The sequence below is a fragment of the Phyllostomus hastatus genome, unplaced genomic scaffold, assembly GCF_019186645.2.
Source record: "Phyllostomus hastatus isolate PE091 unplaced genomic scaffold, TTU_PhHast_1.1 phas_contig_133, whole genome shotgun sequence".
Taxonomy (NCBI): Eukaryota; Metazoa; Chordata; class Mammalia; order Chiroptera; family Phyllostomidae; genus Phyllostomus; species Phyllostomus hastatus.
Window position 1 is genome coordinate 635737 of NW_025333577.1, and position 13847 is coordinate 649583.

The 13847-nt window shown below is 48.8% G+C and overlaps 1 protein-coding gene across 2 annotated transcripts; it reads left to right on the forward strand.

Annotated features, from left to right (window-relative positions):
- Nucleotides 1-238: 238 nt before the first annotated feature.
- On the forward strand, nucleotides 239-13847 carry LOC123826428 (zinc finger protein 420-like). 2 transcript variants are annotated; one of them, XM_045850434.1, is made up of 4 exons: nucleotides 239-294; nucleotides 1571-1639; nucleotides 3443-3569; nucleotides 9321-13847. In XM_045850434.1, the coding sequence occupies exons 2-4, from the start codon at nucleotides 1592-1594 to the stop codon at nucleotides 11366-11368; spliced, it is 2223 nt and encodes a 740-aa protein (XP_045706390.1). In that variant the 5' UTR covers nucleotides 239-294; nucleotides 1571-1591; the 3' UTR covers nucleotides 11369-13847. The 2 variants fall into 2 exon arrangements, with proteins under 2 accessions (XP_045706390.1, XP_045706383.1); XM_045850427.1 differs by having other exon boundaries at nucleotides 252-363.

Here is a 13847-nt window from a genome sequence, read left to right on the forward strand (position 1 = left end):
ATCTTCCCTCTACCGTTTTCTCCTTCTCGTCCCCCTTCCAGGCCCCCCATTCCCGCTGTCCATCCCATCCCTGCTCCCCTGCAAGCCCTTCCAAAAACCCCGCCTTCTGGAACGGGGAGCCGCGGGGACCCCTGGGAGACTGAGCCTGGTGACTGCTTCTCAGGTTTGGGTCCGTTTGGTAGTGGAGGAGCCTGTGGGGCGCGGGCTTCTGGGAAGTGTAGTCCGACGTCTGCACAGGCGCAGTGCGACAGGGGGCCTAGTGGGCGCCGGTCACTTTCCTAAAGGGAGCTGCGCGTGAGTCCGGTTGCGGACTGGGCGGGAGGGATGCGAGTGCGTGGAAGGGAAGTGTAGACTCGGGATGAGGTGAGGATCAGGGAGGGTTGTGCATGTGAAGGTGATGCCTGTGGCTGTGTGTGTTTTTGTGTGTGTGTTTCGTGCTGAGACTCCCAAGCTGTTGCTGTGTGTCTCCGTGTTTGTCACCGCCTGGGTCCAGGTGGTCTCCCGTGCCTCATCTTTGCTCGCGTGTGTGTGTGTGTGTGTGTGTGTGTGTGCGCGCGCGCGTGTGTATAGGCTGGCTGTCTTGGTCTCTCCGGGGTGTCTTTCTGTGTGCACCTCTGTGTGCGTGTCGTGGTGCAGGGATAGGAGTCAGATTCCTCAAGTCCATAAAGAATACGTTTGTAAAAAGTAAATTCTGTTTAAAAAATCACGAAGTCATTGTCCCCAAGGACATAACATAACTCCTGCTTCCTAGAGGTGACCTGAAATTTCAGACTGGTTGCCCTGCCTTATACCCCTTATTTATGGTTTACTTGTTGGTTGGTTGGTGTCTTGCTTCTAGGAACAGTGCTACAATAAACATCGTTTGTATATTTGTTGATTTTAAAGAGAAAGAGAGAAATATGGATCTGTTGACTCCCATATGCGTCCCATCCAGGGATCAAGCCCACAACATTTTGGTGCACTGGAAAACGCTCCAGCTGAGCCTCTCTGCCAGGGCAGGACCAAGTTATTAACTGTGTGCCACAAGCTCCAGGCTCCCTACATGTATCTGTTCATTGAGCCTCACAATAACCCCACAAGATCTGTGGAAGCCCTGGGGCTGGCGGTGGTGCTGGGGTGTGTTCTGGGGCCAGCACTCAGACCCAGGGAGGTGGCAGAGGGTCCTCTTCCTCCCAGTGGTGGGACTGGCAGTGTGCGCATGAGTGTGTGTGTTGGGGAATGTCAGTGTGTGGGTATGACCTGTGCACCAAGCATATGGACCTGGATGTACTCAGCCCAACTCCAATCCCAGCTGTAGTCTCAGGCAACTGGTTTATCTCTTTGAGCCTCAGTTTCCTCATCTGTGAAATGGGGTGAGTGGAAATAGCCCCCACTTTGTAGGGTGTGAGGAGGGTTAAATCAGAGACGTTTGTCACGTGCCTTGGATGCCATAGGTGTTGGTTATGAATGTGCATTCCTGTCCCTGTCTGCCTGTCTTTTAGTGGGTGTGTCTGTCTGTCCTGTCTGCTTTGTGGGTCAGGCCTCAACCAGGCCTCTCACTGTGCCTTTCTCTTTCTCCCCCTGTACACAGCCTGCCCATCCCCTGGTCTGCATGGGCAGTGGAGAGATGGCCACCCAGCTGCTGACCAAGAAAGCCCTGGTGAGTCATTTCACCCTCTTGCACCTCCTTCCTAAGGATCAGGCTCCCGGACTGGGATGACCCTCTGCACACCCAAACTCCCCTCAGGGCCCAGTCCCAGTTTCCTGGGTCTCTGTACTCTTTGATGCGGGAGGGTACTGTCGTAATATTGGCTTTTGTCAGCCACAGGGGACAGGGTAGCTCAGGAGTGAGCTGTCCTACCCTGGGAGCTCTCAGGAGACCCCAGCAGGTACCTGGGAAGTGGGGGCTTATACATGTTTGGTCAGGTGTGACAAAGGCTCCTACAGAGGCCTCAGGCAGCACGTGCTGGATGAGGGACCTTCAGAACTGGGCAGATGGCACTAAACATCCAGGGGGCAGAGGGGGGCCATTGGGAGGAACTCGTATACATCCCTGATCGCTGTGATGTTTTATGATGTTTTAATGGGTGGCTATTTGTGGTATTTTTCTCTAAATTTCCTCCTATACAAGAAATACTTTACAATAATAAATATATACATGACCCTGGCCATGTAGCTCAGTTGGTTAGAGCATCATCTTGATATACCAAGGGTCCAGGTTTGATTCTTGGTCAGGGCATATATAAGAAGCAACCACTGAATGCATCAATGAGTACAATAACAAATCTCTCTCTCAGATCAATTATATATATATAGCTGGGCATAAATATTAATTTTTATCCTCAGAAGAGGATGTTTTCTGATATTTATTTTATTCCTCACTTGAGGACATTTTCATTTGCTTCTTCTTTTCTTTTCTTTCTTTCTTTCTTTTTGAGAGAGAGAGGGGGAGATTGAGGAAGGGAGAGAGAGAAACATCCATGCGAGAAGAGCATCAATTGGTTGCCTCTGCATGTACCCAGACCACAGAGGGATCCAAGCCAGGATATAATCACAGGTGTACAGACCAGGGCTCACACACATCAGTCCTGTCTCTTTAGGGGCCACCCTTCTCCAGTGTGACCTCATCTTAACTCAATACACCTGCAATGACCCTGTTTCCAAATCAGGTCCCATCCCAAGGGGCTGGGGGTTAGCACTTCAACATAGGAACTCAACACAAACTGAACCAGTAACATGGCTTAAAATCTGGCATGGAGTAACTGCGTATTGACTGACAGGTGTCATTACTGCTGTAGTGATGACATTGTCATCTTGTCATTTCGTCATCGTCTAGTGCATGCTCAGCCATGTTCATTTCATGTATAGGGTCATGGTGTCTGTGTCCTCTGTGCTCTGTCTGCCATTTACACCTCAGGTCTTGACCCAACTGCCCCCACCTAGAATCTCCCTCCATTGACCTAACCACATAACATATCTTCCAATTTCCCAGACACTCCCAAGAGCTTCAGCTCCTCAGACCTGTCACGATGGTATTGCCCAGATTGCAGGTCTGTTACAGGGGTTTCTGTTTGACAGGTGTGAAGTGATTTCTGTTTGACAGGTGTGAAGTGATATCTCATTGTGGGTTTAATTCTCAGCTCTGATGATTAGTGATGTGGAGCATTTTTTCATATGTCCATGGGCCATCTGTGTGTCCTCTTTGGGAGAAGTGTCTATTCAGGTCCTTTGCACATTTTTGAATTGTGTTGTTTGCCATCCTGTGAACAGCCCTGTAGTTTATTTGCCTGTGTGAGGACCATCCAGTGTACTTAGGCACCAAGGACACTGAGTGGCCAGGCCCTTCAGAGCTCCACACCTTGTGGACACCACGTCAGGTGCATCTGTGTGCCTTCCTGATCCTCTCAGCCCTTCTGGCCTGTTCTCCCGACCTGCAGTGAGTGGTGTGCACATCCTCTTACAGGGGTTGGTGACGTTCAGAGATGTGATTGTGGACTTTGGCCAGGAGGAGTGGCAGCAGCTGAAGCCTGCACAAAAGGACCTATACAGGGATGTGATGATGGAGAACTACTGGAACCTGGTCTCGCTGGGTAAGGGGGCAGCTTCCTCTTGTTATTGATAACTCTGTCACTTCAGGATGACACAGAAATAAAAAAAAAAAGGTGGACAGATGTTACTAGGTAAGACATTTAAGTGACTTGAAGCTAAAAATAAAGTTAATAGGTGATGAAGTGGGGAAGAGAATTTATTGCATGTATGAAAGTTAGAAGATTATAAATACATAAATAGCTCCTGAAAATAAATAAGAAAGAGATCAAATGAATGATGGAAAGTTGGGCCAGACTTATGAGCATGCAATTTGTAGATGTAGATATGCATGGAGTTAGACTTTATAAAAAATGTTTAAATCGTACTGATAGTTAAAGAAGTACCAATTGATTCTCATTAATACAGTTCTCGCTTGTGCAGGACACAGAGCTGAAGAAGAAAACAAACCTGGCTGGCTACCTCAGTTGGTTGGAGTGTTGTGCCATACACCAAAAGATTGTAGGTTCGATCCCGGTCAGGGCACATATCTAGGTTGTGAGTTTGATCCCCAGTTCGGGCACATGCAGGAGGAAACTGATCAGTATTTCTCTTCCCCTCCTCCTCTCGCCCCCAAGCCCTTACTCCCTCTATAAGCAAATACTCAGGTGAGTCTTAAAAAAAGAAAGAGTAACAGCATCCTGTATTATGAGGGTGTAGGGAAAGGGCCTCTTCATTTTAGGAGCATGAAGTTGAGGCAACTCTTCTGGAAGACAGTTTGGCATTATCAACCAAATTTTAAACAATTCCATTTCTAGAATATATCCTTTAACATTTTTCCTATACATGTGCAGATTTTTCAAAGGAAGAAAAATCTAAAGAAATGCCCTAGCTGCCCACCTATGAGACTGCCAGAACAAATCGGGGTGTAGCAATATGATGGAAATCACGGCGCTCTTCAACAGTGAGCGCCCTTTGTAGTCACTGACACAGATGTCCCTGGATAACATTGTTCAGGAAAAATGCCAACTTTCAGAACTGGAGTACGGTCTCATTTCATTAACAGCTTTGGTGGAGGTTTAACTGACCTACAATTAACTTCACATAGTTAATGTGAACAATTTGATGCATTTTGATATCTGTATAAGAGGGAGGACCCAAAAGGAATCGGAATTTATTTATAAAAAGTTGTGTCTTTACTCTTACTTGTTTAAACTTCAGTCACCTTCACTGCACTCTCCATTTGATGCAATACACTATCATGACTTTTATCCACTGCTCAAAACAGCTTTTTCTGCCCTGGCTGGCATAGCTCAGTGGATTGAGCGTGGGCTGCAAACTAGGCATCACAGGTTTGATTCCCAGTCAGGGCACATGCCTAGGTTGCAGGCCACGGCTCCCAGCAACCCCACATTGATCTCTCTCTCTTTCTCTCTCTTTCTCCTTCCCTTCCCTCTCTAAAAATAAATAAATAAAATCTTTAAAAAATAATTTTAAAAAACCAGTTTTTTCTTTTAAAGATGTTATTCCATTTAGAGAGAGGGGAAGGGAGGGAGAAGGAGAGGGGGAGAAACATGGATAAGTTACCTCTCGCACACCCCCCAGCTGGTGCCCTGGCCTGCATCCCAGGCATGTGCCCTGACTGGGGATCGAACCAGTGACCTTTCAGTTCCCAGGCCAGCACTCAATTCACTGAGCTGTACCAGCTAGGACTCAAAACAGTTTTTGAGCTCATCAATTTTTATACCTTTTAGGGCTTCTGCCATTTTTTGTTTCACCTCTTCCACATCAGCAAGACATTTCCTTCTGAGGACTTTTCTCATCCAGGGAAAGAAACCACTTAAAGCAAAATCAGGTGAAGAGGGAGGGTGTGGCACTGGGTCAGGCTACTTTAATAAATCACCCATCATGAAACGGAAAAACTTGTTCAAGGAGTCTTCAGAAAAAATTCACTGAAGCCAAATGCATCTTCACACAACAATGCCAGCCGGCATACTGATACAGCTGGGTTCCTAGAACACTCACCTAGGGGAAGCCTGCACTACTAGGGGCCTGCCCTCCAAAAGACTATTCCTATTTTGGGGGGCAGGGGTCCACCTTCCACACCCAGGAAAGCATTGCCGTGATCTGAATGCATCCATTAGCCTAAAACGTTTCTTTTTCCTTTTCCCTACTCTCCATCTCCTGGCAAACACTGACGTGCCTTCTGTCACTGTGGCTTAATTTGCCTATTCTAGAATTTCAAACACATGCTGTCCTTTCTGTTGAGAATGTTTAGGTCATATGTAGGTACATAATTAACTTTTTCAGAAACTGCCAAACTTTTTCCAAAGCAGATGTCTTGTTTTTTATTTCCACCAGCATTCAGCCAAAATTGCATTGCTCCCTGTGCTTGTCAGAACTGAACATGCTGAGTCTCTCTCACTGCAGCTATTCTCGTGGGTATGCAGTCTTACCCCACTCCAGCTTGCAGCTGGTACTGAGAACCTTTCCAGGTGCTTCTTTGCTGTCAGTATATTCTCTTTGGTGAAGTATCTGGTTCAAGTCTTTTGCCTGTTTATTTAGTGGGTTGTTTGTTTCCTTATTATTCAGTTTTGAAAGTTCTTTGTATATTCTTTTGTTGTTAATTCTTGGTGGCAGTTCTTTATGAGATATGTACTTTGTAACTATTTCTCCCATTCTGTGGTACTCCTCTTCCTCAGTGGCATCATTTGGAACACAAATGTTTTTAATGGTGATGGGGTCCAGTTTATTTTGATGTTGCTTGTGCTTTTGGTATCATATCTGAGGCACCATTGGCCCTACCAAAGGCCATGAAGATTTACTCCTGTTTTTTCTGAGTTTTAGAATTTTAGCTCTTTATTCAGGCCTTCCGTTTATTTTCAGTTAATTGCTGTGAATGATTAAAAGGGGCTCACATCACTGTTTTTTTAAATTAAATTATTGGAATGACATTGGCTAATAGGATCGTATAGATTTCAAGTGTGTATTTATAGGATAAACGATCTATATGCTACACTGTGTGCCTCCCACCCGAAGTCACATTGCCTCCTTTGGATGTGTGCACACAGGTGCCCCAGCACCATCTTGTGCCTGAGCAGAAGTTTGCAATTTGCTGAAGTCCAGTTTCGGACCATATTCACAACCAAGACTTCTCTCTTCAGTCCCTGCAGCCACAGGCCAGTTCTGTCCCCAGCTTGCCTCAGACCCATGGGCCCCAAAACACACCCACCATCACCCTTCTTACCTTTTCCCTCTATAAAGTTGCCCTCAGCCTCCATGTCCCAATCCACCACCTGGCCTAACACCCAGCATCTCCCAGACCTCATGGCCACAAAACCAGGATCATTCTTCTACCTAATGTATATGTCAAATGTTTTCCCCTGGAATGGGACAGTGACACATGGCCACATAGTGATTTAGGGATTAGACTGTGTCATGGACCATGGACCATGTGCTGGGTGACCTTGAGGGTGTGGCTCCATTCTCAGAGCCTTGGTTTTCCCTGTCTGTAAAATGGATACAATCCTACCAGCACCTACTTGCATGCGGTGAGGGCTGCTTTGTACCATGTCAGTCCATGACTAATGCTCCGTGAAAGTTTATGAGATGCCTCCCATGTGCCGGACACTGTGGGAGCTGTGGAAGACTGGTGTGACCTTGTCTTCACGGAGCTCACCTCCTGCTGCTGGATCTGTCAGTGCGCAGATCTGGGAAGAGCGCATAATGATCACTCACAATGATGCAAGCATGAGAGTGGCAGGCGGGAGCTGCTTTCCACAATAGGGTGGACAGAGAAGGCCTCCCTGTGGGGCACAAAGGTTCACTGAAGCTCGAGGATGAGCACCCATGGGAAGGCAGAGGGGATAATAGGTGGAAAGGCCCTGAGGCAGGAAGCACTGGGCATGGACAAGAAAATCAAAGGAAACTGAAGACGAGCAGGGCTGGATGGTGGAGAGGAGTCGGGATAGTGGGAAAGGAGTTGTGTCTGGCTCCTGGGTACTGGGAAGGTGCTAGAGGGTTAAGTCTGACTCCTGAGCTCCTCTTCCTTCAGAGTGGACAGTGGGTTGTAGAGAGTGGGGGAGGCCGCTGCATCGCAGCTGTAGTGGTGGTGGTGCATCAGTCTGGTCCAATTCAAGGTGTTCTCCTGTGCGGTGGCATTTGTTAACAATCTGGGCGGTGGGAGAGAAGGGGTGAGCCAAGGATGACTAGTGAATCTTTTCTTTTTTTTAATTTAAAAAATTTTTACTTTTTTAATGGTTGCAAAATATGCATAACATAAAATTGACCATTTAACTATTTTTAGGTGTACAGTGCAGTGACATGAAGTACATTCACATTGTTGGTCAGCCATCACCACCATCCATCTCAAAAACTCTTTTAATTGTCCCCAACTGACAATCTGTCCCCTCCGAACAACTCCTCACCCCCTCATGAAGCCTGGGCACCCATGTCCTCCTTTCTGTCTCTATCAATTCAACAATTCTAGTTGCCTCACATGAACAGAATCATACAGTATCGGTCATTGTGTATCTGACTTATTCAGCTAAGTCTGTTTGATGAGCCTTTCTTATTATTTGGGGCTGGAGATTCCAAAATCACAGTCTCACATCAAATGCATTAGGTTTGTGATACCCAAGAGGGGCGCCCAGTAGGCCTCAGATTATTTCTCAGCAGAGCTCAGAAGGGGTCTGGGATGGGGCATCCATTTAGGAGGGGTCAGCATAAAGAAGGGACTGAAATCTGGGCTCCCCTGATTCAGGCAGAGGACGCAAACTCCAGGGTTGTGGTGGCATAAATTTGGGAATGGGAACAGCTGCTTACGACTCCCATTTTTTTTGTTGCCTCCAAGGAAGGAGGGCTCCAAGTGGCTGGATCTTCTTCTTATTATTATTTTTTTAAGAGATCTTTATTTATTTATTTTTAGGAGGAGGGAGGGAGGGAGGAGAGGGAAAGAAACATCAACGTATGGTTGCTTCTCACGCACCCCTTAGTGGGAACCTGGCCCGAAACCCAGGCATGTGCCCTGACTGGGAATCCAACCAGCCACCCTTTGGTTTGCAGGCCGGCACTCAGTCCACTGAGGCACACCAGCCAGATACAGATCTTTCTGTTTTTAATGAGATTTTTGTGTAAGATCTCACAATTTTTAAATGTTGGGAGGAACCCTGATGTCCAGGTACAGAGTCTAGAACTGAGGACAGCCCCTAGGCTGGAAACAGAGATGAGGAATCCACTGGCCACACTCAGGAGGGGACTGAGCGGCTGTGGTCAGCACAGAGGGATGAATGTGCAAAAAGGAGTCTGGACCCAGCTGCCAGGGCCAGGCTGCTCCTGGGCAGTGTAGGAAGGTGGGAGCTTGGCTGGCGGTAGGGCAACAGAGGACAACCAGCATCATCCACATGAGAGTCAGCTCTACTTTATTGTTTGTAATAAATGTCAATGGTTTGCGAAGCACAGGTGGCTGGTGGAGTACAGGAGGAGGCCTGGAAGCCAGCTGCTGTGAGCAGTAAACTCTCACTGGGTTTGTGGGGGCCTCCATCAGCTCCTCCAAGCCCGCCTTCCTGCTCTTTCTCTCCAGGCTTCTGTCTGCCAGCTCTGAGTTCCCCTGGGCAGCTTTGCACCCACTCCCAAGGGAGACATTTCTTGCTCACTTCTGAGCCTCACTGTCTCAGCCCACTGCTTCCCTTCTCCCTCTGTCCCCACGACAGTTTCTCCCCTGCTCTCAGGCTGTTCCTTGTCCCATCTTGGAAAGGTCTTCCCTCTGAGTGTTGTTAACTACATGTGTGTCGTCATCTCTTTTCCCCTCTCCTCAGAATTGGAGGCTACACCTGACATCAAAGAATTCAACCCACAGGATGATGTTTTGGAAGACAGACCATCTGTTGTGGTGGTAGCAGAAGAATCACTGAAGAATGGTTCCACCTGTGAAGGGGCTGGGACACAGCGTGACCAGGTGGGGTGTCCACAGGGGAGCCCAGGGACCTGTCTGGAGCAGTTGGACATGTCCCAAGCATTAGCCCCTGAATGTTGTGAATTTAAGGCATTTGTCCACCAAAGCTCCAAGCCGGCCCCACTGAGATCGGAAGAACTGAAAGGAGTGGGAATGCACACATTCACCACGTGTGGGAAGGACTCAGGGACTTTAAGCCTCCATGCTCCCTCCAAACTCTGTGCAGAGAAGAAGCCCTACAAGTGTGGGGACTGTGGCAAGGCTTTCAGATATAACTCGTGCTTGATGAAGCACCAACCAATCCACACTGGGGAGAAGCCCTTCTCTTGCACCACTTGTGGGAAGAAGTTCACCCGGCAGTTTTACCTCACCATCCACCAGCGGGTACACACAGGGGAGAAGCCCTATGTGTGTGTGGAGTGCAGCAAGGCTTTCAGCTATAACTCATCCCTAAAGAATCACCAGCGAATCCACACTGGAGAGAAGCCCTTCTCATGTGCCACGTGTGGGAGGAAATTCACCCAGCAGTCGTGCCTCACCATCCACCAGCGCATGCACACAGGGGAGAAGCCGTACACGTGCAGGGACTGCGGCAAGGCCTTCTGCCGGAAGAAGCACCTCATCGTGCACCAGAGGACACACACTGGGGAGAAGCCATATGTGTGTGGGGACTGCGGAAAGGCCTTCAGCCAGAAAATGCACCTCGTCCTGCACCAGAGGACACACACTGGGGAGAAGCCGCATGTGTGCACTGTGTGCGGGCGTGCCTTTAGCCAAGACGTGCACCTTAGGAACCACAAACGGACACACACTGGGGAAAAGCCATTCACATGTAGCGACTGCGGCAAGGCCTTCAGTCAGAGTGTGACCCTCATCATTCACCAGAGGACGCACACCAGGGAGAAGCCCTACAAGTGCACCATGTGTGGGTGCACCTTCAGCCAGAGCGTGCACCTGATGGAGCACCAGCAGACGCACACTGGGGAGAAGCCATTTGAGTGTGGAGACTGTGGCAAGTCTTTTAACAAGAGCTCTTCACTCATGCTGCACCACGGGTCCCGTAAGGGTGAGGGGCCGTATGTGTGCAGCCAGTGCAGCAAGGTCTTCAGTTGGAAGGCCTGCCTCATCGAACACCAGCACATCCACATGGGGGCGAAGCCCTTTGAGTGTAGTGTATGTGGCAAGACTTTCAACAAGAACTTCTTCTTCACGCAGCATCTGCGCGTGCACACCGGGGAGAAGCCATATGAATGCGCCATCTGCCAAAAGCGCTTCGTGGCGCGCTCGTCCCTGCAGGCACACCAGACAGGCCACACTGGCGAGAAGCCCTACAAGTGCAGCCAGTGCAGCAAGGCCTTCAGCCACAAATCCTCCCTCAAGGAGCACTGGCGTGTGCACACTGGGGAGAGGCCCTATGAGTGCTCCATCTGCCAAATCCACTTCGCTGCACGTGCATCTCTGGTGGCACACCAGGCCAGCCACGCCAGGGAGAAGCCCTACAAGTGCAGCCAGTGCAGCAAGGCCTTTAGCAAGAACTCCTCGCTCAGGGAGCACCAGCATGTGCACACCGGGGAGAAGCCCTACAAGTGCTCCCTCTGCCCGATGCACTTCTCTGGGCGCTCTTCCTTGGTGGCACACCAGGCCAGCCACACTGGAAAGAAGCCCTACAAGTGCGGCCAGTGTGGCAAGGCCTTCAGCCAGGGCGCCTACCTCATTGAGCACCAGCGCATCCACACTGGTGAGAAGCCCTACAGGTGCGGTGAGTGCGGCAAGGCCTTCATCAGGAACTTTTCACTCACCCTCCACCGGAGGACCCACACAGGAGAGAAGCCCTATGAGTGCGGCAAGTGTGGAAAAACCTTCAGCGGAAACATTAACCTCACCCGACACCAGAGGAGGATGCACTGGTAGGATGCACCAGTAGGGGTGGAGCTGGGGAAGGTTTGTGGGATCTCAGAATCCCCGCCCAATGGGCGGGGCCTGAGCTCGTGCCTCAGTGACAGAGGTGACATTGGAACTTACTGTTAGGATGCAAGAGACGTCCTGCGCAGTTAGGTCTTAGAGATGTGGGTGCTGGGGACAGACCTCACCATACACACCAGCTGCTTACACTTCTGTGGAAAGCAAGCCCCCATACAGGTCTAGTACCTGGGAACGTGTCCAGGGCACTATGGCTCCAGAACAAGATCAAGTAAACTATTCTGTCTGCACCAATGTAGTGTCTCTGGTCTCCAGCTCCTGGATAGTAAAGCATAGGAGGGAGAGGAGAAAGGAAGAAGGGAAGGTGGGCTCCATGGGGACGTGCTCCCTTTGTCACACAGGGCTAAATCTAGTCCAGAGATTAGGGTGTTGCCATCTGTGGGTGTCCTCGTTTTCCCCACACCCAGCCCCCAGTTTCCCTGTACCAGTTGAAGTTGCCAAGTGGTTCATGATGGAAAAAGAATTTTTTTCAGACTTAAGGTGTAATAGTAATTCCTTCAGTTGCCACAGATTCTCATAGTGATATGTTAAATTCTTTTTAAAGAAAACTTTTATGTAACAGCAACTAACATCATTTTAAACGGTCAGCAGGTACAAAAGGTACAGTTATCCTTTGTCCTGTCAAAATGAGTGTCAACGCTTGGTGGGTGGAGGTGCGAATTCCCCACTGGTTCCCCAGCATCCCAGCAATCCTGCCCCAGATATGAGGCCACATGGCCTTCCCAGCCCTGGATTCCTGGCTTGGGAATGCTCAGACCAGAAGTCTGGGCCCAGATCCTCAGTCTCAGAGATGAGGGAAAGGGCCCCCCCAAAAAACCTGCAAATCAGCCTCCCTCCCCATAGAGCTCTTTCAGTTTCAGGAGAAGAATCCTCTCTCAGATCATGGTCTGTCCCCCACCCACCCCCTCCTGACTGGAATTCTTGCAAAAATAAGGTGCCTTCAGTCAGACAGGCATGCTATCCAATCTATGCATCATTATTGATGAGAGCGATATATTAGCAATAATGTATAGCAAATGATATAAGAATGGTGGTTTATAAAGGACAAAATAACAAAGTATTTATTAATAAATAGGTCAGTAACTACTACTTAGAGTCCTGTTATTATCCTGGGATTTCCACTGTGGAAACTAAGGCTGAGAGCTTTGATGCTTTCTGCCAGGAAAACCCCGGAGCCCGTGAACGTGTCCAAGGGATTCAATGGTTGCTGCGTGTGGGTGGGGCTCCAGCACCTTTCTGTCCTGGGGAGAGCTCAGTCTGCTCTTGTGTGGCAGGGAGGATGTGGCCACTTCTTCCCCCAGTCTCTCCACCCCAGCTTGGGACATGGTGGGCAGGGACAAGTGAAGGGAGAGGAGCTAGGAGGGGGCAGAAGAGAAGGGAAAGAAGAAAAGGAAGGAAGGAAAGGGGCAGGAGGAAGATGAGGTAAAAGGAAGGGGAATTGCTCCAGCAGCACTGCAAGATCAGGAAGAAGTGGGTGACTGACTAGAACGGGTTGGGAGCAGGAACTCTGGCACCAGGTCTGCCCAGGCTCACACCCCAGCTGTGTGCTCCGACCAGTGCGGGCATTTTCTGAGCCCCGTATCCTCGTCTGTAAGGAGATTGAGTAAGGGAACCTGCCCTGTGGTGTTAGGTGGGTTTCCTGAGCTAATTCACACACGGTTCCTACAACACGTGCTGGGACCTGCTGGAGCAGGGCTGCCCCCAGCACTTCTGCAGGGACAGAAAGCTCTGTCTGTACTGTCCATATGGGGGCCACTGGCTACAAGGGGCATTGAACTTGACATATGGCAGGTGCAGCCTTGGAACTAAAATTTTACCTGTTTAATTTTAATTGATTTTAAAGAGAGAGGAAGGGAGAGAGATGGAGATATGATTTGTTGTTCCACTTATTTATGCATTTATTGGTTGATTCTTGTATGTGCCCTGGTGTTTTTAATTCATTTAAATTTTCATAGTTACCTCTGGCTACTGCATTGGATCATGGTGCTCTAAAGCCTTAGCTATTTTTGCCCTGGCCAGTGTGACTCAGTTGTTTGAACATCATCTCACAAACCGAAAGATTACCAGTTCTATTCCAGTCAGGGCATATGCCTGGTTCGTGGGTTTGGTTCCTGGTCATGAATCCAGCAAGAGACAGCCAATTGATGTTTCTGTCTCTGATTGATGATTCTCTCCCTCTCTTTCTCCCTACCTTTCCCTCTCTCACTAGAAACAATAAAAGAATAAAAAATTTGTAATGAATAAATCCTTCGCTATTTTTACTATATATTCTAAAGCTTCTGTTGTGTTTTAGAAATTTGATGGGTCCTTTTAAAAGCCCACAGCAACAATACCACTAACTGCACTTCTTTGGGTCTGTCCTAAGTACTTGGTGTGGATTAGCCCTTAGAATCCTGGTCACATATCTGTG

What these genes read in the sequence shown, in the direction of transcription:
- LOC123826428 (XM_045850434.1), top strand. Translation starts at nt 1,592, where the DNA reads ATGGGCAGTGGAGAGATGGCCACCCAGCTGCTGACCAAGAAAGCCCTG. An exon ending in TGCTGACCAAGAAAGCCCTG is followed by an intron (nt 1,640 to 3,442) that starts GTGAGTCATTTC and finishes ATCCTCTTACAG; the next exon opens with GGGTTGGTGACGTTCAGAGA. An exon ending in CTGGAACCTGGTCTCGCTGG is followed by an intron (nt 3,570 to 9,320) that starts GTAAGGGGGCAG and finishes CCCTCTCCTCAG; the next exon opens with AATTGGAGGCTACACCTGAC.